The 27,239-nt window shown below is 29.0% G+C and overlaps 1 protein-coding gene across 3 annotated transcripts; it reads right to left on the bottom strand.

The window, feature by feature from the left end:
* Positions 1 to 159: 159 nt before the first annotated feature.
* LOC134687509 (coiled-coil domain-containing protein 81-like) lies at positions 160 to 27,192 on the bottom strand. 3 transcript variants are annotated; one of them, XM_063547868.1, is made up of 16 exons: positions 26,974 to 27,192; positions 25,317 to 25,378; positions 24,189 to 24,345; positions 19,094 to 19,350; positions 18,434 to 18,513; positions 16,865 to 17,151; positions 16,327 to 16,356; positions 11,986 to 12,160; positions 9,903 to 10,176; positions 7,439 to 7,546; positions 6,624 to 6,707; positions 6,223 to 6,308; positions 5,770 to 5,848; positions 4,211 to 4,444; positions 1,909 to 2,129; positions 160 to 1,514 (listed from the first exon to the last, which is right to left on the bottom strand). In XM_063547868.1, exons 1-16 carry the CDS (start codon positions 27,047 to 27,049, stop codon positions 1,250 to 1,252), a joined length of 2,475 nt encoding a protein of 824 aa, XP_063403938.1. In that variant the 5' UTR covers positions 27,050 to 27,192; the 3' UTR covers positions 160 to 1,249. The 3 variants fall into 3 exon arrangements, with proteins under 3 accessions (XP_063403938.1, XP_063403939.1, XP_063403940.1); XM_063547869.1 differs by lacking the exon at positions 16,327 to 16,356; XM_063547870.1 differs by lacking the exon at positions 4,211 to 4,444 and having other exon boundaries at positions 26,974 to 27,191.
* Between the last annotated feature and the right edge of the window lie 47 nt (positions 27,193 to 27,239).

Genomic DNA, 27,239 nt, shown 5'->3' with positions numbered 1-27,239 from the left:
GAACAGCGGTATACTACGGTTGCCTTTATAATTGACCCTTTATTATAAGCTTCCTTTCCCAATTACATAAGGGAAGTAATTCGAATCAGTAAATATCTCAAAACTTATTTTCTGAGTGTTTTAAGTTTAGAGTATTTCACTTTCAATAAAAAGAAGAAAAACATTTCAAATTGTTTATTTGAAAATGCCTAATCATAAAAGCAGTTTGTATATTCACTTCTTATACATGATAAAAATATCTCCATTAACAACACATTCATATCACAGAATATCTTAACAATAACAGTATACAAAAATACAGAGAAAAATGATGCTACACAACCTTACATGGAAAAAAAACTCTACAATATAATTTAATAATCTTTATGGTGTAATTGAATATCTAATTCTTTAAAGAACTCATTAATACAACTTTCCATCTTTAGATATATAACTTTATAACTTCATTTCTGTTTCTCTTATTAATAACCAGTTGAATTAAAAGTTTTTGCCCTGGTATCATTTATAATTTTAATTTCCAATAGAGCATTCACAAAAACTTATTCTTTGCAACAAATAATTTAAACATTATTAGAGTGTAATAAACATGCTTAGTACAAAAAGTTAGTAAACTCTTTTAAGATTACATTTTCAATTCTTACAGCAGTACAGGAGTGGAATATATATATATAAAAAACCCAATTAGACTTCTATTGCATCAAACATATCACAGATTAATTAGTACTAAATACATAATACACAAATACATCACTTTTAAAATGTACTATGTGGAATCTTTCAAAATAAATTAAAATGCAAAAAAGTGCTATCACATTGCTTTGAAATATGGCGGCAATACTTTCTTTACATAGGACATACTGGCTTAACACATATATAGTAGATGACTGGCAGCTAAAAACACACAGCAATCATATACTGCATTTACATGACATTAAATTTTAAAATAATTAAAAAATGAAAAATATTCAAGCTCCAGTAACAAAGAAATTAAAAAAATATTTAAAATAGTGTATGAATTTATAGTGTGCTGAACGATAACAATCATTAAATTTATTTTGTTCATTAATCAAAAGACAGTACAAGAGTTTTAAATAAACAGAACACATAAGATGACTTAAAACCATAAATCCTATCCTGATTTAACATTTAAGCTTAGTGACTGTGTGTATGATTAGACATATAATACTGACGATTACACAATTTTTCCAAAAAGATTGAAAGTGTGTGATAGAAATTTTATAGTAAGTGTCTAAACCATTAGCCTAGAGCCTGGAATGTAGCGTGATTCACTCCAAATATTAGATTCTCCGCAGTTTTTCATTTTGCGTTTACACTGTCGACATCTGCTATATTTATCACACTGTTCGTGAAGTAGGAGGCTTGGACTTAACGCATGTAATCGATCTTCCATTTCTTTCTCTTTCTTTGACATGGCAGCCGATCTCCAATCCCCTTCTAAATCTTTCCTCTTCTCAAACCTACGTTTATACTTGTATGATCGATCACCCATAAGACTACAAAAGAAAAGAAAAGTATAATCTTATGAACCTACTAAAAAGGCAGAACTGTGTATGTGAATGAGAAAAATGTCACTAATGATGGAAATGATAAATGATATAAATCTTAGGTTATCAGTCTTTATAGCTGACTATGTGATATGGGCTTTGCTCAATGTTGAAGGCCTTACAGTGACCTATAGATGTTAATTTCTGTGTCAGTTGGTGTCTTGTGGAGAGTTGTCTCATTGGCATTCATACTACATCCCCTTTTCTATATTCATTACATAATGAATAAAAAAACTCAATCAAATTATAATAGTTTATAATTTTTTTCTAAGGATATTTTATTTACAAATAAATATTTGTATTAACTATAAAGTCAACTCTTTGAAAATCCTGATTGACTTACTCATTCTTTGTTGCTTGTAAAATATCTTCTTCCTGTCTTTGTTCTTGGAGTCTCTTAAGAATCTCTTCCCTCTTCTTTTGAGCCACTAAATCTTGTTGTTCTTTAAATAGATCGTATGCTTTTCTTCTTTTTTCTGCCATTTTCTCGTTGTTCATATCATGCTTACCAAATACTTCATGATCAGGTTCTCTTGGTGGCACTTGTACTGGTTTAAACCTCAGCTGAAAATGTTTTATATACAATTAGATTTGTTAAATACTATGACACTGTATAGGCTGGTAAAATGATGTAAATAAAGCAATAGAAATGTTCAGAAAACCAATAAATTGTTAAAATAAAATGAAATAAGCAGGTATTGATGCATTGTTACAGAAAATTCAATATTATTTCATCATTTGTACAACACTGTGTACATAATTGATAGGAAGACTACCAATTAAATTTAAATGCATTTTATTTAAACCTAGTTTCATTTCAATTTCGATAAAACATCAATTTTGATTCTATTATTCATTATTATTAAACTGTAAATGGATGAGAGATTTAAAAATTATCACAATATCGAATAATAAAGTGCATTTAATTATTGATTGATTTTTTTCAGTTAAAATGTAAAATTTGTTTTATATACAAGACAACTGAATCATTTAAAACCAGGAAAAGGTAGGTCTTGCAGAGATACTTCTTTGTCTAGTTCAATGATAAACTGCAGACTTAATTCAACTTAATTCATTCAACTTAATACCATAATAGAGACAATTTTAAAATTAACATCAACGTTGATCAGAGTTTACTCAGTGTTCTCTCCTATATTTTCGAAATATTTCATAATTACAGTACTACTTTTATAACACATTCTATTATATAGCCCCACTGAATATCTATACTCTTCAATGCATGCCATGTATACACTATATAATATACCTTATAAACCCCAAAATGGGCTCAATATGTTTAGGGGGAAAACAATTCTGTTACATTTGGCAATACATAAATGATGATATGGGTAACATTACATATCCCAGCGTCAGAATATAAAAAAGAGATGACTGATGTATGTCAATGAAACAGAATCCAAAAGCAAAAGTCATGTACAGGTCAGCATAAGATTGTTGGATATTGAACTGAAATATAGAACCTAGAGTGACCAAAAAATATAGCTGATGATGTCAAATAATTGGCATGACTGTAAACTTCTGTGAAAAACAGCTTGTGGCATTTCTTATAAGTATACTACACATCCAAATATCCTTTTGCTATATGATGTAAAATTTATGCAATGACAACCAAATTGTTGAAGAATTCTGTATTTCTTTAGGAGAATTAGTGTTAAAAAGATCATAAAATTAAACTATAGGCCCCAAGTGGCAAGTATGAAATGAAGGTCACAGTGATATTACTGTTTTTGAAATGTGATGAAGCAATAAACTGATCAGAGATGAAGATTTTGAGATTTAAGAAATAATAATCATGCATATATAGGTCATAGTGACCTCATTAAAGAACTGTGATGAAATATGAAAGAAGAAGGTTCTTTCAAATAATGCAACTGTTAAAAGCAAAAGAATATCTGTGAAAGTAATTTTTTTGTCTGGAACCATTGAGGGAAATGGACAAAGATTACTGGCATGTACAAAACCTTATTTAAGTACTCAGTCACATTTTTTTTAAGAATCATTAAATGAATTCAAGTGTGATCCCATAGAACAAGAATTACAACTCTGCAAACATGAAGGCAAAAAATGATAAGATTAAATTCAATATATTCTTGCATAATTTAAATATTATAATATTTTTAGACTTGCTACTGTAAATTCAGAAATTATGTGAGGTTCTTATTATTGCGAAAAATGTGACACAGTTAACACAATAATTTAAACTCACATTTTGAAATGTTTCATATGAATGAAACAAGATTATTCTCAAAATCGTAATAATTAAAATCACATTAAAGTTTAAATGACAAAATCGCAATAATAAACCCACGCAATAATATCTGAATTTACAGTATTCATTTTTGCAGCATGCAATTAACATTGAAACTGACCAAAGAATAATGAATATAGGTAAGATTTTTTATGAGATTGATGAAACTATTGATTTTATGATGAATGATATATGAGAGAGCAAATAGGTATCAAGTAAATAGATGAAAGATAATTTGAAGATGAAACATTTGATGGCTGAGTATATGAAGGCAAGAAAAATTGAAAAAAAGAGTGAAAGATATGTGTTCAAGACAATCATCACAAAAGACTTGAAATAGAAATGTTTGGTAAGAAATCCAGAATGTGTAAGTTACCCGTCTAGGAGAGGGTTTAACCATGGAACAATCTGGTTCTGAGAATGGACGAATAACTTTAGGAAGCATAGGTAAAGAAAAAGGACTAATGTTGCTGCGACTGTGCATAGGACGACGAGCTGTGGCAAATAGATCAGCTGTCAGTAGTCGCTTTGGTTCCTGGATAATCATGGTTGGTGGTTCTGGTGAACGGAGCAGCCCATCTGGTTTCCGGAATAAGTCTCGGATAAAAATCTGAAATGTTAGTTGGTATACTGTTTAAAGAAAGCAAAAGAAGAAAGGTGAAAAGAATGTATAATTGTAGCTAGATAAAAACTACCAGAAATAGTTAGTAGAAAAATGAAAAAACAGTGTGCAGTCAATAGCTTTTGAAAATGATTTGTAACACATAACTATGTGAACAAAATAGACTTTTTATATTGTAGAAGCCATGCAATACTGAAATATGAGGTGAATATGCTTTATGATACCCTCAAAGATAAAATAAAAACTGGAAGATGTGGGGTTTTAAAACCAATGAGATACCAACCTAATATACTGTAAGTTCAGCAGAAAAAGATATTTAAAGATCATTATAATTAGCAGAGAGATACAAAAAAAATATGAAAGATAGACAGAAAGTAAATAAAAGAAGTCATATGCCTTAGAATTATCTTCTTTTTTTTTTAAATTTATACCCAAACTAATTAAACAAACATCTTGAATTTCAGAATTTAAAAAAAATCAATTGTATAAAAAAAAATATTCAATTTTTGTATTTAAAATTATTTTGAAAAATCAAAATTCTATAAAAACTTCTAGGTGATTCCAAAAAGACTTTTATCTAATAAATGATTCTGTAATAAATATCTATATATAAATAAAATATTTCCCAAAGTCTACTGGTTACCTCTATTTCTTTTCTGATTAAAGATAGTTGTGACATCTGTTTATAAGAATAAGGATCATACATTATATAAGACTGTAAGAATAAGAATTATACATGAGAACATAAGCAAATAATTAAAGGGAAATAACTCTACACTGGTCATGAAACTTTTAAAACACTGCAATCTGATTGAAGTACTGCTTTGATTACAAAGATCTGACACCTAATTCTACATTCAGTTTTGGTTATCATTGGTAATCAGTCTTTAAAGTAGAAAGTAGAACAGATCATTGTCTGCTATATGTAAGAAAAGGGTATTTTAACACAGTACTTTTTATGGATAAGGAATCTTAAAAGATGAAGGGCCGGTTCAAATCTTCCTATCAACCTTGTATCAAACCATAAGTTTAATACAGCTGTACTTAACACTGTGTTTAAAAGTTCATGTTATCCATAAAAAAGATATGGTAACTGTTGCATAATACAAACAGAGATTAGCATAGAATAAGAAGATGTGCAAATACGAGAAAATTGAGAAAGTTCCCATACTAAGTATTAGACAGTACTCTTTAAATAAATGGTATGTTTTACTTTCAACATTTTTTCGCTGGCTAATACTCTGCAGAAAGGAAATGTGCTTATAACAAATATGAATACATAAGTCATTTAAAACAAATAATGAAAATATTACCTGAGTTTCCAAAGCATTCTTATACATATCTTGTTGTTCAGCTTTCTCTCTTAAGAACTGTTCCCTCTGTTTGGCTAGACTGTAATGATATATAAGTATTCTATTTAATATCAGGTACGCTTATGAAAGTAAAGAGTTTCAAAAAAAATATTGGATTTGATTTTTGGTATTTAAACGCCTCTTTTAAGCACTGATGTTTGAATATTTCATGGTAACCAGTTTTTATTGATGGAGGAAGCCAGAGTAAAGAAAAACAAGATCCTAGATAGGAAAACTGACAATCCTAGTCAATTAAGATTGAGTCAAGTGCAGTTCAAACTGACAACATCAGTGTTGACTAGCTTGTGATTACAGCAGTGACTACTTAGACCACTCTGCCACCGGGGCCCCAAAATATGTATGATTAACAGCGAATCAATGCAACACATTTGAGATATATATTTTCATACTTACTCTTCTGCAAGCTGAACTTGTTCCAATCTTTCCAAAAAGTCCTCATCTGCCTGTCTCTTCTTCTTTGTATCTTCTTTTTGGTCAACCTGAAAAGCATATTCAAATCTTTAAATAAAAAAGAGGCCATTTCAGGAACTTTAATTCCTAACTAATACACTGCCTTCATTATACTAATTTTTGACAAGGAGTATTTATGTTTTCCCACAGGTAGAAACTTTAATTCAAAATTGCCTATAGATGCTGGTGTTCTTTTTTTAATTTTTAAAGTGTACTCCCTGGGTACCATATATTAAAATGCAACATCCCAATGCATCATTCAAAACACTTTATGTCTTTGCTTTCATACAAGTATAGATATCTTTTTTCATGCATTGCTGTATGACATTAAATAAAAGACTAACCTGCTGACCAAGATCTTTAGAGTATTCTTCTTGTTTGAAAATTCTAGGAGGTGTAAGTGGCCGTCTCTGGAATATGTATGATCTCTGAAAAAATATATATTAATTATAAGTGTGGCCCTCTTTTAATGAAATATATGTCTATCCTGACCATAACTGTAAACTATATTTTTTTCTCATGTTATCAATGAAACCATTGTTGAGCAATTTGCCAAACTATACCCTAATTTATTCATATCATGTTATACTCTTCCTAGATAATACTGAGCAGGATTTATTTCTGTGATATTTTAATTTCCTTTATGTATAAACGAAATAAAGAGCAGATTAAAAAAAGAGTTATCCATTAAAATTTATATTCATGTTATTTTTCTACTTGGAAAGTAAAAAAATTTAAATCAGTCACAAAAAAAAAGTTTGTTTTCATTATATTGAATTTATCATAATTTTTTTTCTTTTTTAAATTTCAGATTTCATTAGTCAGTATTTAACAAAGGAAAATGAATACAATTTCAGCAATTTTAATATCAATTATGTGGTCATTTTTATAAATTTCCTGTTACAAAACTTTGAATTTTTCGAAACGCTAAGGATTTTCTTATCCCAGGAATAGATTACCGTAGCCGTATTTGGCACAACTTTTTGAAATTTGGGGTCCTTAATGCTCTTCAACTTTGTACTTATTTTGCTTTACAACTATTTTGATCTGAGCCTCACTGATGAGTCTTATGTAGACGAAACGCGCGTCTGGCGTATTAAATTATAATCCTGGTACCTTTGATAACTATTAGTATCATAGAAAGTTGTGTAATACATACATGAAAGTCTGTTTCTCTAGATTTCTTTTTATTTTGTACTGCTTCAGCTACACCTAAATTGAAGGCAGCCATTTTCTGTAAGTTGTGTCTCTTTGCCAAATTATTTTCCTGTAAAAAACAAATATAATATTGAATGACATATCAATTATTGGTTTTGTTGCTATTTCTTCTTAAATGTTTAAATATTTCATAAAGAAAGCAATTTTACTGGAATTCACTAATATTGAAACAGCAAAGGGTGGTTATCTCATTGAAAACAAAAAGTGATGAAAGTGGCATTGAAAACCAATCAATCATCAGGAAAACAATTGTATTCCAATTCAGTGATAAAAATTGCAGAACAGAAACTAAAATTATTCATTTTTTAAAACTGACTCAATTACTTTATCACTTTGCAACTACATGAACATCAAATTCAGTTACTTTTGTTAGTTGATTCTTTTTAAAGGGAGAATTGGTATTTTTTTCTTTAATTTATAATGTCAGTACAAGCAAAACCATTACACTAATCTCTGGAATATTGCAAGAAATACTACATCTTATTTTGTTTTCAAGTAATTCAAATACTGATAAAAATCTTTGGTTATTCTGATATTTAGTCTTTAAAAGTGACAATAGTTTAGCCTGAAAGATTATTGTTTACTCCTCAAATATAATAAACAACATATCTTGCTTTGAAAATTAGAAAATGTACGACTTACTTTAGCATCAATACCTATAGGAGGAAAAATAACAGCCTTTCTCCAGTCTAACCCATGGACATGAAAATCCTTATATCTAGACATTTTAATAGTCACTTCAGCAACAATGTAAGTAATTCTGAACATAGAAGGTCGACCCTTTTTTTTTTTATTTTTATTATTTATAACTTCCAATTTACAACATAATATACACAAATATAATAGCAATATAATATATAAATCTATAGATATTATCTAATCAATACAACTGTCTATTAGGAAGCAATTTTTTTTTTTTTTTTTTTTTTTAAATACAAATATAAGATAAAGAGTAAAGCAGTTAGAACACCGGAGAGAGAGAGGGAGAGAGAGAGAGAGAAAGAGAGTGAGAGTGAGAGAGAAGAGTGTGATGAGTTTTCAATATAATTCATCTAGAAATTGAATTCTATTTTAGTATAGTAAATACAGCATTTTCATTTATAACATGTATAATATTGAATGTAAAGTATATACATTTTTGTATTTAACTAAGTAATGTATCAAAAACATTCCATTCTCTGAGAAACTGATGTTCACATTTGTTTTTCATAGCAATATTTTTGTCCATTGCATACACATATTTCATCTTTTCTTTTACTGAGTTTAATGTAAGATTTTTTTTTTAAAACATCTAGAATTATAAATATATTGCTTTATGGTAAGAAAAATAGAAGGTCGACCCTTAGTAACTAACAACCAAACATAAATTAGGGCATTTATTATACATGTATTCCCTATGCTGACATATGTTATTGATTCTGTATGGGGTAATGAAGTTTTTAGCTACTTTAAGAAACCATTCTACAGAATAAAATAATAACATTTTATAGAGAAAAAAAATTTAATGTTACTTTTGCTGCATTGCACCCCTTCAACTTTATATTTCTCCGTTTTATGCCAATGCATTCAGTTTAAATTATCATGACTTAGAATCATAAAAAAACAGCACCAATTAAAGATTGCTTGATTATCTGGAGAAATCAATGTACACCATTAATTATTCATGCTTTAATGGTATGTTAAGATTAGATTAACTCTATCAAGAATTCTATAAAACAGCTATTATAGAGTTAGTTATTTAATGTCAGATAATGCTATACTTTTCAGTGGGATGTAAGTTAATTTTGAAAATAGCTCTTTCTTAATTTTTAGCTTTTTAACTTTAGGAAAATTTGAAATTTAACCATTCAAATCAATACTGACTGATATATCTTCAAAAAGAAAAAGGAAAGAGTAAAAACTTTATTTTAACATATGAACAATTTTTAAATGTTTTTATAACATATGTGCTGAGTGGCAGATTCAGGTGGCCAATTTGGAAATTGGAAAAAATATCAGTTTTTAACACACAGAAAAAAAATATCACCTCAGCATTTCAATAATGCGTTATTTTTACCATTATGGACAATTATTTGAATTACCCCCACATTACCTCAAAACTCTGGATTAGACCCTGATGCTTTACCAAACATTTTTATATGAAAAACTTAAATTTAACTGGTTAAAAGGTTAATAAATAATTATTTAAAGGGAGATAACTCATTATTGTTACTTATTTGTAAAAGGAAGAGAATTTAAAAAAAAAAAAATGTAAACAAAAAACAATACTATTTACTTCAAATTTTCTGCTGTTAAGTATAATACTAGAAAAAAACATTACTGGCAGTTTTAAAAATTTTGTTTGTTCCAAACAAAAATCTTGAAAAAATTCTGAGGGAGAAGAATTTCATAATTATTACACAAACCTGCTCATCTAAAGTTTCTTCTGCATCTTTCATCTGCTGGAATTGTTTTAGCAAGGTATCTTCTTCATCTTCTCTCCTCTTACGTTCTTCATTGAAAGAGACAGGTATGTTTCTACGACCTCTCTGGTGACAAAGGTAACAAAGTTCTTGACCAGCATTAGGATGTCCACAAGCAGACATAGGTGGCGTTGGCACATTAAATTTGACATGGTCTGCACTCTGTGCTCTTTCCAAAGGTCGCAACTTAGGTGACAAAGAATTCGGCACTCCATGTCTGAAATGATAAAATTTTTATTTTTGAAGTAATCTTTTTCAATTATTAACTCCATGAAACTGGGAACAGAAATTTGAAAGGACATATATAGAAATTATAAAGATTAAAAATCAAACCTTATATCTTCAGTGCAAAAAAATATGTAAATAAAAAGATAAAACAAATGTTTTAAAAATGTTAAATGCAAAAGGGGCAAATGAAAAATCCATTTTAAGTTATCCCTAACAAACGAGAAAGAGTTACCTCCCTTCAATATTAAAATTCCATAGCCATATTGTTTGAGTTTCCTTGAACAATAATAACAAAAACAAAGAAATAATTTTACACATTTAAATCATATTACAAGAAATCAGTCAAAACAAGTTCCTTGTTATATAATCACAATTTGATTCAAATTTGAATCCTTGCAATAAATCAATTTAACTTTTGAACACTAATATATGATTTAAATTTAAAACATATATAGTATGATTGCCAGTGTAATTTTAGTGATTATCTAATCTAAAACTGTGTACCCTGATGAATATATGAAGAATATTGAATCAGATACACAATCCAAACTGTTTTGTTTCTCATGCACATAATACAAGCTGTTGCTTAATTTTCTGAAATAACTTGTGACTTCTTTTTTTGGTAAACATACATATATAGAATCTATGAATATTTAACTGTCTATTTGGTGTTCAAAATCATTTCTTCTAAAGTGGTTATAATTTGTTATCCAAGGAACAGAAAGCCTGTATTTTTTTATCTCTTCTTTTAGTAATTTTTTTCTATCAAAAACCTGACCTTTTATGAAAAGATGTGATGTCAATTCCAACATTTAAATAAGATGTTCTAAACTTTGGGTTAGCCTACAGTGCATAATTCATTAAAGAGTCTATATTTGTGATTCACAACTAATATTTTAAGATATTGTTATGCAAAATTCAGAGTAATCATAACTTATGAAAAGAATTTTATGAAATTTTAAATTCTTAACTTTCCATAATTCTTAAAATACCCTTAGTATCACTTGTGTGCACCCAAACACTTTTGAATCACTTAGGTAAAGATACAAATTTAAATGAAATCAAAATACCCAATATATATGTGCTTCCTCTGATTGACAGATGTACAGTGTGGGACGAAATAAAATTTAACTTTTTCTAGTGTAAAATCAGTTTATTTTGAATATATCCATGCACATTGTGACACAAAACAAAGTCCCATGCCTCATTCAGTGAATTCCTCCCAATGTGCAAATCACAATAAAGTTACCTATGAGAATTAAGACTAGATTGGTTTGAAAAAGATTGACTCCTATGTAGATTTGTACCTCTTATAACACTGAAACGCAAGTATTGTATTTTCTTAATTCATGTGTCATGTTTTTATTTAGAATTTTAGAATAATAGCCAAAATGTTAAAATTCAATGCAATATAAACTGATAAAATTTGCTAAATATCATTTAATTACAAACCTTTATTATTATATCATTAATATTGCTAGAGTTTCAGTTAATTTTATTTCTGATGAATGTGCTACTAAGTCTTCATATTCAATACCTGTCATTTCTGATTTTTTTGTACATGTATTTCATTTAAGTATTTCATTTGTCAATGAGTTATTTAACCTACATTTAAACTGTATCATTGTACGAAAATTGTCACAAGATTCAGTTTATGCAGATAAAAAATCTGATTTCAATTTGAAAATTTTCCATCTTATAACAATAAGAAAAGAATAAGAAAAATAAATTTCTTATTCAAAACCCAATGTTAAAAGACACAAGAGATTGTAAAACCAATATCTCAGTAAAAACTTACGTGTCATTCAATGGATTAAGACTTGATCTGGCTAGGTTGTTAGGTGATGGAGCTGAGTGAGGAGACTGGGTAGACAGTATTAAGTCATCCAGTAGACTCACTCCTGTAGCCTTAGCCATAGGCATGGCCATTCTGGAGCCTGAGCGACTGGGAGCAACAGGAGCCTTCTTCAAATCTGGAAATAAAGTAAATTCCTCCATAAAACTTCATATTTTAATTTAAAAAACAAGAAGGATCACTTTAAGAGCCTTCAAATTTAAATATCTCAAAATATTATAAATCTTCTAATTATAACAAGACTTCAGTCTGTTGGTTATCAATAATAAAACATACAAATCCTTTTCATCCTTTATTTGGCTATAAATTCATATTTAGTGCACTCATAGACGCTCTTTATGACATTTTCTAGGTAACATTCATACATGAGCAACAAACTTTAATACCATCTTATTTTATATTTTAGTCCAGTGCAAAGATAATGAATTTTGATTGTTTATCTTTTGGGAAAGGTTGTTTCAAGTATTTAGTTTCATCCTTATAATGATAGCTGAGGATTTGTATAGTAATGATTAATTTTAGTTATAAACATGATAAATTATAAGTTTATGACAATGTTTACTCTATTGTATATTAATTTAAAATTATGGTTAGATGTATCAGTAAATTAAAAATTTAAAAGATTTTTTTTTAAGGAGATTGATAAATAAATAGTGCTTCAAACTTCACTGATTTTTTGAGGCAATAATATCCCTTAAAATAAGCCGTCATATAATCATATTATTTGTCTAAATAAAGACATGAATCAACATAATACTGGTCAACAATTTCCCTTTCTCAACTTGCTAGACACTTTAACTGAAAATCCCTTAGAACAGAAAAAATTATATGAAAACAATTTATCTTGTAGCTAGCTGAATCATTTTTAAAAAAAAATAGCACATTACAAGAATAAATATATGACAAAAATGCCAAAAAAATTGAGTGCAAAATTAAAAAAAAAAATATATTAAAAGACAAATGTTATTAACTTACATGTACGCCTTGCTGTTGGAAACATTCTTACTTTGTTCCTTAGTTACAGACTTCTAAGTTATGTCGGATGCTTATTAGTTTTTTGGGACATAATATTTTATTCATATATCCATGACAACTTAACACATTGTCAACTAAAATATTAATGAAAATATCTGATGGGGTGAAACTTACATGGATAAGGATCAAAGACAATGATCACATTCTTCATAATTAATGGGTGAAAGATAGATAATGGAATTCAAATTGTAAATAATGTAATTATCATGGGAATAGACATAACTTTCAAAGAACTATCCAATAGGAACCATTGGAAAAATCCAGGATTTTTTAATATATGGGGGCGTGCTAGCCAAATTATCATATCTCACTACATGTACTGACAAATGATAATTGTTATATTTCATTATAGTATCAATTTGCTTTTCAATGATCTAATTTCTATCAAAAATAATTATCAATTAACTGATTATTTTTTTTAGAATAATAAGATTAAAGTTATCATAGCCAAATGTTTAATTCAAAAACAAAATTCTGTAAAAATGTTTTTGAGAAGTGTGAATTCTTTATTATTCCCCCCATGCTTTTTATGTACATGGACATTCTATACATTTGTATATAGGTTTTACAAATTTGTAATTGATTGCATATGTTTTAATGCAATAAATATTTTTATGCCCCACCTACAATAGTAGAGGGGCATTATGTTTTCTGGTCTGTGCCTCTGTTCGTTCGTCCGTCTGTGCTTCCGTCTGTGCGTCCGTTCACTTTAGGTTAAAGTTTTGGTCAAGCTAGTTTTTGAAGAAGTTGAAGTCCAATCAACTTGAAACTTAGTACAAATGTTACCCATGATATGGTCTTTCTTACTTTAATGCCAAATTATAGTTTTGACCCCAGCTCCATGGTCCACTGAACATAGAAAATGATAGTGCAAAGTTCAGGTTAAAGGTTTTGGTCAAGGTAGTTTTTGATGAAGTTAAAGTTACATCAACTTGAAACTTAGTACACATGTTCCCTATGATGATTTTTCTAATTTTAATTCCAAATTAAAGTTTTGACCCCAATTTTCACGGTCCACTGAACATAGAAAATGATAGTGCGAATGGGGCATCTGTGTACTATGGACACATTCTTGTTTTATAATCAGATGCAGTTGATTAGTTCTAAATGTTTGCAAAATTTTTCGAAAAAATCCTAATATTTTGAAATTTTGAATTAATTTTAGATTTTACTGAATTGAGTGTTTTTATTCATTATTGATCCCTTTGTTGAATTCTTCCTTTTTAATGATATCTATCATGGGAAATACCATAGTCTGAAGATTGGTGTTACCTAATTATTTATTCATCAAGTCAATCATATATATAAACAAATAATTATCTTAATCAATCAACTGGTCTTTCATGAAATAAATTGCTGTTTCACATGAACAGATGTGCTAAATAGATCTTTGAAATATAACTTATCCATCTGCATTTTTGATCTAGATAAATTTAAGTTTTAAAAAAACTAGAGAAAAGAAGTCTTGTTTTTTCAAATCTACAATCCATTGTGGGCTTTTGAACTATGATTTTTGAGAAAAATAAAATAAATATTTTTGAATTGAAGCTATTCATAGCCTTTCCGAGTGATTTAAAAACAAGAATGTGTCCATAGCATAGGGATGTTCTATCCGCACTATCATTTTCAATGTTTAATGGACCGTGAAAATATGGTAAAAACTCTTATTTGGCATTAAAATTAGAAAGATCATATCACAGATCCTTTCTGAATTTTATGTACTTAGTTTCAAGTTGATTGGACTTCAACTTCATCAAAAACTGTCTAGGCCAAAAGCTTAAACCTAAAACGGGACAGATGGACAAACAAACAAACAGACACACAGACGGTGAGACCAGAAAAGATAATGACCATAAATGGGGCATAAAATTCAAGTTTCAAAATTAAGCACATAAGATTTTTTTCAAGAAGACTGAGGTTTGAGTTGAACGGCTGGTGATTTGTAGCATATGTATGATATCATGTAAGCAGTACATAGTCTCTCCAATACTTTTTATTTTATAATATCACTGATTGGCCACTGAAACTTTAGTATTGATGACTTAAAGTGGAAATTTTTTCAAGCTTCGTTGCTTCTTACATTGGTGAAAAATGAAATATATAATAGGTTTAACATTATTGACTTAACTAATGTTGTTATAGGAATCCAATTCTAATTAGTTTGTTTGATTGTCAATTATCATTAACGTTTCTAGTTATAATTTGTTACAGTTATTGGGTTATCTATGTAACTCATCCAATATCAACAGATAAAATCTAAATGACTTAAAGTCTTCTATTTCAAAAATAATACATAGTTTAGGAGAGAATATATATTGATTTAAAAAAAGACTGGCAACTTTCAATTATTGAAGCAAATCAAACTAACATTAATCACTCCTTAGGATTTCAAGGCCTCTCTAAACAAGAATGTGTCCCAAGTACACATATGCCCCACTCTCCGCCACACTATAATTTTCTATGTTGATTGGACTTCAACTTCATCAAAAAATACCATGACCAAAAACTTTAACCTGAAGAGGGACAAATGGACAAACAGACCAGAAAACATAATGCCCCTCTTCTATCGTAGGTGGGGAATAAAAACACATTTTTGTTGTTTTTTGTGAGCAGTATATCCTATGGATGCCAAATTATTTTAAAACAGGAAAGAAATTAATACTTTGCTGTTATTTAATGTATGAATTTGAAGCAGAATATTTATTAAATAGATTTAGTGAAATCAGAAGGGATGTGAGTTATATTAACACAAAGTATTAGTGCAAGCATGGAACAAACAGGGCATACATGTAAGTTAATGTAAACCTTTTTATTCAATAAAAGGTGTAATACAAAATAGACAAAGCATGAGTTGTTACAAATATTTTCCATAACTTAATTTCAAAATTCAAAAATGATAGAGAATACACAAAAAATTCTAAAAAAAAATATAAGATAAAGGAAACAATTTGAAAAAAATATTGGCTTAATATCAATGTACAAATTTAAAAATTAGTTATAGTTTGTGAAAGATTAAGAGTAAATAAATAATGTTAGGATAAAATACATAAAAATTTAAAAAGAATATTCTTGAATTATAATAACTCCCTTTTCCCATAGTATATTTTATGAAGTTAGGTACATATATATACGAAAATATTAAACAAAATCTTTGGATAAATCTAAGGTTAATTTTAAAACAAATATCATTAAATCACTTTCATAGGTAGATATATATGTGCTGAACACTGATTAACATCAAATACTTACGACCATCAATCGCAGGTAAGTAACTTTCGTCTAAGTAACGGAAATAAGAGATGTTAACCATTATCTTTTGATGACAATTTCAAATGTCACAGATTTTGTTTTAATATGGTTTCAAAAGCTGTACATGCAAATTAGGAAAATGTGTGGACTCAGGTAAATTAATTGAAATGACAAATGATTTCAAAATTTTTATTCAAGTATTAATTATCAATTGCTATTAATCTATTATTAAAGGTAGATTATGTTGGCTACTGTAGTTTAAGTTTATTAGCTGAAACTTTTTTTAAACAGGAAAAACTGGAGGCTGTTAAAAGATTAAATGTGGGGGAAAAAAGGTGGGTGGTGGGCATCTCTTTTTGTAAAAGGAGCTCAGAGAATTGTTTTTTTTTATACCATTTACAAATTCTAGGTTTTCTATATTTTCTTTCTAGACTAAAGATGCTTATGATAGGGACAATGAGAAATCACTACTCCAGACACGTTTACAAATTTAATATAGTTCTTGGCAATTTAAAGGAAAGCTATATGTGACACTTACCATCAACAGTTTCGAAAGGCGGAGCAATATGGACTGGGGCATATTCCCCTGGGAGGGGTTCATCCAGACCCTCTCCTCTAAATTGAATGTGTCTTATTGCTGCATTTGTAGCTTCATCACCGATGTCCAGCCCCTCCATTCCTTCCTCTGTCAAGTCTGGTGGACGGAGGAACATATCTCCCTGAGGTTCATACCCATTCTGTTCCTCTCCATTAAACTGAGGTTCATCCTGTTCGGTGACTGGTGCAAGTCCACCACCTCCATTGGCTATATTGGAATTTGATATTCTGAAAAAGAGATGTGGCAAACTTATGAATAGAGTAACTCAAGGAATTGTTAAATGGAATATTTGGATGAGATAAACAAAGTATTATTGCGCACCCTATTGAACCTTTCCATAGATTCACCTGATAGTTACCTGTCCATTTAAACTTTTGGTAGTTCTATTGTCCCATCTAACAAATACAACAGGTTTTGTTCTCTGTATAGTTTATTCACTCAGACCTTTAAATTTCTTCTAACTGAAATCTATCACTCATTGATTAATCCACCTGAGTAAAAAGTTTATCTGCTAAACTGGTAGAAATTACATGTTGACTATAAGTATTAAAACTGTATATGAGTTTGAATGTAGTATATTTTCAAACTGTTGAATGTAAACACTGATTCAAACATTTAATAAAAGATGATTTCTGAAAAAAATCAACATTATTCCTATTTCCAAAAAAAAATTGAAAAAAAACCCTAAAAATGCAATGAAATGGTGATTTTTATATATATGAAGGCCTTCTTAAAAGTATTCTATAACTAAACATAAACTAAAAGATGCAAATTTTCATACGAACAATACTTTTTTTTTAAAACAAACTTTTTACGGCTAAATTGTTATCTATTTTGAACAGATTGAAAAAAATATAATAAATGTTTAATAAACATGAAATCACAGGCATTTTTTTTATGTGAAACAAGAAATTTCTATCAGTTTAGCAGGTAAACTTTTTACTCTGGTAGATTAATCAATGAGTGATAGATTTCAGTTAGAAGAAATTTAAAGGTCTGAGTGAATAAACTATACAGAGAACAAAACCTGTTGTATTTGTTAGATGGGACAATAGAACTGCCAAAAGTTTAAATGGACAGGTAACTTGCAGGTGAATCTATGGAAAGGTTCAATAGGGTGCGCAATAAAAGCAATAAATTCTTGTACAGAAGTATAGGTTCAATTATTTATAATTATATATTTTATATATTTTTATAGGAAATTGATGAATTAGAAATTTTTATTGACAGTACATGTAGTCTAAATCTGACTCATTTGTATGTTTTTATTTCTTTTATACCTGTCCATGTTGTGTTTAGATTGCTCATTACCTGCAAGTTACAATTTAATATATTTGAAAAGTACAATTCAGTAAAGTTCTTTTTCATGTAATTTTTTTTATCAATTCTGTAGTTTTATAAAATAACACTATTTTTTATAATCTAAATGACAACATTATTATTAACTCAAGTAAAAGATATAATATGTTTTCCTTCTAGATTGGTTAAGAATTACAAAACTTAGCTTACTTTGGTAGGACTACTGTAGCACTAGACCCAGCTCTTGATGGAAGTCGATCAGACATCACAGAATCAACGGTACCTGGACGCTGTCAAATAGAAACAAATAAGATAGTTAGTGATGACTCTTGACTGCAATATTAATGTTATAATAAAGCTTTCTGTCAAACTTGAAATTTAACCAACACAAAATTTCTAAACTTTTCAAACTCAAGTACCTGAGAATATATTACATTTTTGAACAAGATACTAAACGCTTTAGGCCAAATAAAATAATATGTGTGTTTCCTGTTTCATCTTTGAAAAAAATAGGGTAGGTAGGTAGGGATTTTTTTTTATTTTACCATTTTTTTTTACATTGAGTCTATGGGAGAGAAATCCTGACTTTAACAGTGCTTATTGAAAAATGACCAAAAAAACTTTAGGGTAGGCTATTTCTAAGCTTAAAATATAGGGTAGGTAGGGAAACAGGAAACACACATGCTTTTTTATTTGGCCTTACATTAAACATGTACATGTATTTAAAATTTTAATCATTGGTTAGATTTTTGTTTCTGAATCTTATATACATTTTGTATTTATGTCAGGTGTATTTTATAATTGTGTGATATTTTTTGGAATAAATATTGTTTTAAACTAAACTAAATCACTGAGCATTTTAAATCTTACGTTTTGCATGGAGTCCACCATCTTTCCTGAGCCATCCATCTGATTGATAAATTCTTTATAAAACCTCATTTTAACTTTTGAATCTCTGATTGTAAGCCTTCCTATTCCACTGAATGTTAGTTCTAAATTCCTTTTTGTGTTGACAGCCCTGTTGACAGACCCAAGAATTTCTTTCACACAACTCTCTACTGTATCCCTGTCAAAAGGACTCTCATGTGCCATGGAAGCAAAGTTTAACTGTACAACTGGTATTTGACCTAAAATTCAATTAAAAGATGTTTTGAGTTGACAAGATGTTATATATAAATTAAATTAAATTTCATATTTTACATAATAACTCCCCCTTTATGTTCAATAATGGAACTTGGACAAATGAGTAAGTTTTCTACAGTTAATTGAATGACACAGAAATTATATGGACAACTTGGCAATGAGGCAAGCAACTACCAGCATATCAATATAAAAAATAAAAAGATGTGGTAAGATTGTGCATGCAATGAATCAACTCTCCACAAGAGACCAAATGACACAGAAATCAACAACTATAGGTCAATGTATTTGATTTTATTGGACTTTTCATTATAATAACTAATCTCTATACATGAATAAAGAATTCATTACAACTTTAATTGACCAGAGCCAGAAAGTGTTGTGAATTATTTATCAATATTTCCAAGTTACAGGTTTAAGCTCATTAAAAAGACATTAAAATATTAAACTTGAAAATTGAAATTCACAGGAGAAAGTAATAGTATTTTGAGTTACCTCCCCTAACCACAGTTCTCATTTGCATCAATTATCCAACCTTAAGTTTGTAAATTTTATGTTAATTTTCCACTAATGTCTTTCTGTTTGCATTTACAACATGAATATCTGATTAGCTAACAGGAGTTCAAGTTTACAACATTATTCTCAATTATTTTTCTTTTTGTCCGATTTAGATAACTTGACTTGTTTTGCAGATGAATGATATTGCTATTGCCATCAGATTAAACTGACATTCACCTTTGAAGTTAATCAAGTTTTAAGTTTATTTGCAACTTAAGAAATATGAAAACCTCTTTGCAACAGTAGATTTACTTTAAAATGTTGTATTGCAAATAAATATAACCATCTACTAGAATAATATAAAGATACAGGGAGAAAAACCTCAATTTTAATGCAGCACCAGATTTTCAATTGAAAAGATAAAAGTTGACAAATAAAAGTCATATATTACCATATGAATACCACGTAGTAATATCTTTAATAAGAAAATCAAAGGGATTTTATTGGGTAGGACTTTTAAAATCTTTAACTCTAGCAAATTGAATTTCAAGGGGCCAAGATTACTATCCTTTTTCGTTATACATAAATTAAATAAAGTTTTCTGCAATTTCAAAAATATTATGAGAGAATTCATGAACACTCTTACAATCTATTTAAAGCTGTATCTGGTTTTATCTAGATTTCATTCTTAAACAATAAGTCTGTGTAACTACCTCAACTCGCAAATATTTTTTCAAAATAACTTATTAAAGGAACATCAATTGATTAACAGTAATTTTAACAACAACGAAATCATTTGCCGACAAATAAATCAAAGCATTTAAATCTTGTCCAAATAATGTTCCTGATAAATTAAAATAATAGTTAACAAATATGTACATAAATAAAGGTCTGATAATAAGCATTGTAAATTCAAAGGTACACTGTATACAAAGTTAAAAGGCCCACTTTACATTAGTCTATACTGAACTCAATGTTTGCACAAAAATGTATTGAAATATCAGTGATCATGTGGTGTACACATATTGTCAATTTTCTTTCATGGCATATAGACATGTATCTCTATTCAACAGAAAAATTCTATTAAAATTAATTTCATATGACAAAAATTGAAAGCATTTTTTCTGTTGCAAATAAACAGAGCACGGCTTATATGACCTTTATACCATTCATTTTCTATGTATAAGATTACAAACTTTTATATAGATTATAGTAGGCTATACTGTAATAATTTACCCCTTCAAAGCTTACAAATAATTCTTTATTCATTTTAAATCTAAAAGAAATATTTTCCTCTGGACTTTAAGCAAACAAAAATCACTCTATCATTTAATCAGTAATAATTATCATTATTACTCAATTAGGCCTAAATTAAAATATAGTTTGTTTCCCCAATCCCGACCCTGCCAAGCCAGGTGTGGGTAGGTAGGTAGGGAAATAATTTTATTTTTCCAAAAGCATGAACATTATCAGACAATCGGGCAAGCCTGAAAATCCAAAATGAATAAAATAATATTTAACTTAGTTTTGACAATTTATGAGTAGCACCAATTTTGCAGGGTCGGTCGGGATTGGGGAAACAAACAATATTTTATTTTAGGCCTTATGTAGTCAATGAAACTGTTACATATTTGTCTATAATCATCAGCCTCATTCTGATTGGATTTTGTTTAGATCAAAATTATTTTATTTTTTAGATAAATACTGTAGGTTAGAATTTCATTTTTTAGAACTAGCTGATCGAAATAAACTAAAATAAACACAGACATTAATGTGCTAAGGGTACTTAAAGTGACCCCCAAATTTAAAACTGAATAAAAAAATCAAAATTGTAAATGCTTTTATCCTTAAACAAAAATAAATAGCAAAATGCTTTCATAGTCAAAAGGCACAATTTATAATTACTTTATGTAAATATAAACTGTTTTAGAATATTTACATTGTTAGCACTAAAAATTAAATCAGAAGATTAAACATTTACTTTTTTATAAATAAACTGTATAAGGTTAATTATCGAATTAAGCTAACACATGAAATTTAACTCAAACTTAATCAAATCTTTTGGTTAAAGTTACTTATTACCCCCCCCCCCCCCCCCTTCTGATAAATAAACAGAAAATATCCAAAAATAACATTTTAAGTCTGAGAAATCACAATAAGCATATTTTTACAGTAAAGTTTTAACCAATTTGATGCTAACGGCATTAAACAGTAGCCTAAGATGAATGTTTGGTGCCAGACAGTTAAGGGCATTCATTTATTACTCTCTAATAACAACTACAAGCACACCTCTTATCACTGTTAAGAATCTACAACATCCTGGGGTACACATGCTTGAAATCATAACTGAATTTAAAACATCCGTAGTATTCTTACTATAAGCTTCAAATGGAAAAATGGGGTTGAAGTCATAAAACTTTGCCCAGTGCTTGGAGCAGAAAAATCAACCTCGAAACATGAAATCCAACATTTTCGAGTACAAAACAACTGACTGGAAAGTTTTATGACGGCAAGGCCAGAATTGGCATTATATAAATTTTTTAATGCTTGGTTTGGATATTGATGAATATAATGTCTACCCATGTAAGAAGATCTTGTCATATTATATATGAAAGAATTATTTCTAAACCATCAACTGTTGACCTTCTTTAAATAATAATGTACAGCTTGTTAAACTAACATAAAATTTAACTTGGTTCCCAACGAACAAAGTTTTGCTCAGAACACAAGGAGCAGAATTTTTACTGGTTGGATTTTGAGTCTTAATATGATAAGCATTTTTTAAGACTGCTTGCATTGGCCTGGACTATTTCCATGTCATCTTACTGTTGTTACATGTAAATAATTAGGTACAATTTACCAATTATCAAAAACAATAGTAAGTGATTGCTTCATCAAAAGTACGTCATTAATAGATTTGTACAAATACATATCAAATACTGACAATGATATTGACATTGAGACCGAAATATGCACCAGCTCAAAATAATATTCAAAATCTGACAAAAATCTATTCTAATGTTTGTCAGTTTGTGTCCTTTACTATCAATTTCCATTGGTCTTCCACAGGTTGCCTTGTCCTACATGTTTTTTCTAATTTTTGGTCAGGGTATTGTCTCTTTAACACATTTAATGTTTACATTCTTTTTTCAATATATATTGTATTTCTAGATTCTAATATGATGTGCTTCTTTCGCTTTGTAAACAAACTCACGCTCTAAATCAAATAAAATTTGTTTGCACATTGGTATATTGACTTCTTCGAAATAATGAATTTTATCAAATTATCATGCACTTCGTTGATATATTTACTTAACTTTAAAACATTTTCAAACTCTTACATGGTGCACATGATGTTACTAATTCATTTATTATGACTGTAATCTGTTGCATTCCGAAATTGACATATTTGACCTCGAAACGACAACCATTCATGCTGGCTGTTCAAACTCCTCCCTCTGAAAAATAGCAGTGACTGTGCCAGCCATTTGCTTCTTTACAAACCAAAAAGGGAGGTTCATGGAAGAGCCTACATGAACGCTTTTACACTTATACTTATCAGACATAGAAATTACCTTAATTGTCCTATTTAGAATAGAAATAGTTGATGCAAGCTATACTTTATTGTATTTTTAACATAGGTAGGCATTATATTCGTTTTATTTCAGCCCTCACTTTCACTCAGGCAAAAATAATCACGATTATAATGCCTACCCATGCTAAAACTACAATAAAGTATAGCTTGCATCAATTATTTCTTAATTAATATTTGTAACAAAAAATATGTTTCTATGCATTGATTATTGTTTCCTAGGCAGTTAGAGTGTATTACTCGTTAGAAAAATCATTTTCATATATTATCAATTTTTCTATTCCTTTTTCAGTTTTATTTGAGAGTGTCTTAAATTTTCCACAATCAGTTAAAATGTCATACACCCACATATCATTATCAACATCATAGTATGAACATGATGAAAGGTTTACTGCTGTTTGGTTAATTTCAGTAAATAAAAGAGTGGAACACTTACAAAATATATGTTGACAAAGTATACATGTACAATAAATTAATATCTCAACCTCTTTACTGGCAAAGATTTACAGACTGAACTCTTGAAAAGACGGTTCCAGTCTTATAAAGTCCTTTTGTTTTGATTGGGAAGTCCTCTAAAACATATTTACAGTTATATTTAAAACACTTGAAATACAAATTGCAAACAAAATATTTACATTTTCTCTTCATGTTGAAAAAATAATCTTCATTTGAAGTTTTATTGTAGGACAGGATTGTATTTATCTAATCTAAATAAAGAATTGTATTTTGTCTTACCTGGGACATGATATTTTGTACTCTGTAGATTGTGAGTTTGAGCAAATCTTTCAGACAACATGAAAATAGGTCTCTGCATCATAATAAACTTGTTATTGCCTATATCCAGTTTCTTTTGGGAAAATGTAAACGTTCCAAGGGCCGCTATATTCACACCCTGAAAAAGATGACATATAAAATTAAAAAATCATATATTCAAATGACAGATAACTTTTTATACAAATAATAATAATCTACAAATATTGAATGAAAGACTTGTGTTGAGAAAATGATCATGGTAATTAATATTTAAACACATCTCTCACTTGAAGCTTGCTTACAAATTTCAGGAAACTCTGATTTGCAGTTCCAAAAATAAAATGCTGAGGAAATTAAATTGGATAAATAAAAGATCGACTAAAAGACAGGGTAAGACAGATTTTAAAGTTTATATCATTTAGAACCAGTTGCTACAAAATGTACATGTAATAACCTCAATTAATATTGTTAGAATTAAAATTACTCAGAATTAAGAATTGTTTGGGTGAAAATGTTTGGTTGTTACATTACAAATGTATATAAATTAAAGCAAACATGGTAAATACACATGTATTCTATAAAAAAAAGTACTTAATTTTAACAATCAAATTTTACCTTTTTTAAAACTATTTAAGGAATGACTGAAGTATTTTTTATGTCTATGAAGAAATGACAAAAAAAATTAGTGCACACTGAATAACACACGTAGCGGGTTATTTAACAGTGTGCACAAATTTTTTTATGTTATTTCGAACAGACAGAAAAAAATTACAGTCATTTCTTATAATATAATTCTAAATTCCATTTTAAACCGTAGAAAACCATGAAAAAATGTTGATGACGTCACGGTCACATAAAGATAAAAATTGTTTGCAAGAGTCAATTGCCTCAAAATAAATACTTCTAATAGTCAATGTTCATGGGGAAATGTAAAGCCCTTAAAATTCAACCAAAATTGTAACTTCTGTGGAATCATTTTTTTGTGCGTTTGCAAGTGAAACTATGTTCATAACAAACCCCATATATCCAACACCTTATCGCTGCTGTTAATGGGTTGTCCTTTACAACTAAACAGAAACTTAAAATTGAGTGTAAATTTATAATACAAACCTTTTGTTGGTTCATCTGACTTTCAATGAATCTAGATACATTTTCCCACACATTTGTTAAATCTGAAATACAGAAAAAGTAAATATTAATAGAGAAATCCCCAAAATTATTTAAAAAAAATTAAGTGCATAAATTGTGTTCCATGTAGTTTTAAAGTTGCCAAAATGCTCTGTAAGTACATACAGTCATGGGTACTACTATTCAAGTAATTTTATTAACTTGAAGAAGTAAAAAAAAACCAACACATATATAAGTAAATTTTTGTTACAAATAAATGAAATATGATGAAAAGAAAAAAATAGTGCTGAATCAGAATGAGTCACTGACACTGTCATCCTGGGTACTATACATGTATCTGTATATTATACCCCTATCTCATAAATATTAAAAAACAAAATATTCTTTCAGATACCAAAATTTAGCTGAAATACCCGACGTAAGAACAACAAGGTATGGCTTGAAATCTTTCAGATATTCTGCTGCCAAACCACTTTAGAACAGAAACATCTTTTACCCAATTCAAGTCTAATATAAACTCCTGGATGGCAAATCATGCCATTGCAATGCAATTTTACCTTTTTTAAAACTATTTAAGGAATGACTGAAGTATTTTTTATGTCTATGAAGAAATGACATAAAAAAATTGGTGCACACTGAATAACACACGTAGCGGGTTATTTAACAGTGTGCACGAAATTTTTTATGTTATTTCGAACAGTCAGAAAAAAATTACATGTGCTTAGTTTTATTTATTTTATGTTACAGCTTGAAATATAATAGTGCTGCTTTTTGTGAATGTTTGCTTCTAAGCTTTTTATAATTTGTGAATGCTGTGCTTTAGTTTTTATGTTTGCTTTTAGTGCTTATGCTTATGCATGTGTATAATATAGTATTTAAATATTGCAGCCTAAATGTGCATGAAATGTATGTTCTATCATTTGTCTATGTCTTTTATGTTTTAATATTTGTTTTGTGTACGATTATTATGTAAATGTATGCATTTGTCGGTTATAAAAGCTCAGAGAGCTTATGTTTATTTGTTATGCAACATGCTGACTATAAATAAAGTTTTGAATTGCATTGAATACCCCGAGTCTGAGAAAATACACATAAAAGTTGAAAATAAAAGTTCTGTTTATCAGGTAAACTCCCAAATCATAAAAGGCTACCCAGATTAGATATCAAATTCTGAATAATCTGATTACTTTTCCTCCTTGCTAGTTAGCTATCCAGGGTATTATTACACACAAAAGCAAACTATGTAGGGGAACAATACACCTAATCGCTATTTGTCTGCCATTACTGATATCACACAGGTTCCCGTAAAATATATCAAAATATCTGACGCCACAATGGAAAAGTGGTTGTTGCATGTGTCAAAAGTTTAAGCAGCCGGGGTTTAGTGATAAGGTGTTTTTGATCTAACAGAAGTATACATGGAACTTTCCCAATGCCAATAGATAAAATGAGATGTTCGATCAGAGTTTATCCACTTTCATGATTATGTTTTGTGTTTGTCCCCTTACTTTTGTGTGACTTAATCTGTTATGTTTGCCTATGTAAGTAAATGACAATCAGTGTTCAACTAAAGTTCGAGGCTGGCTGGCTGGTATTGTTGTTTGTATAGTTTTGGTTTTATCAATATCATTCAACTTACCGTCATCTGATAGAGCGTTTATGCTTGAAAAGCGGTTTTTCTTTGCATCGGCAAAGATTCCTTGCATTTCTGCCATTACTGCAATAATTTTGGTTTTAAGCGATATCAGGCTTTCATTATTTTATCTGTTTAAATGCATATTGAGTTCACATTCTACAGTGTACATTAGTGTCCATAGTATAAACGTTGCCAAGGAAAAGATATTTTGATTGGCTATCACCAAACATCACATGCAGAGCTACTAAAAAAGCCGGATAAATTTGTTT

The sequence above is a fragment of the Mytilus trossulus genome, chromosome 10, assembly GCF_036588685.1.
Source record: "Mytilus trossulus isolate FHL-02 chromosome 10, PNRI_Mtr1.1.1.hap1, whole genome shotgun sequence".
NCBI classification, from domain to species: domain Eukaryota; kingdom Metazoa; phylum Mollusca; class Bivalvia; order Mytilida; family Mytilidae; genus Mytilus; species Mytilus trossulus.
This window is presented reverse-complemented; position numbering and strand designations above follow the sequence as displayed.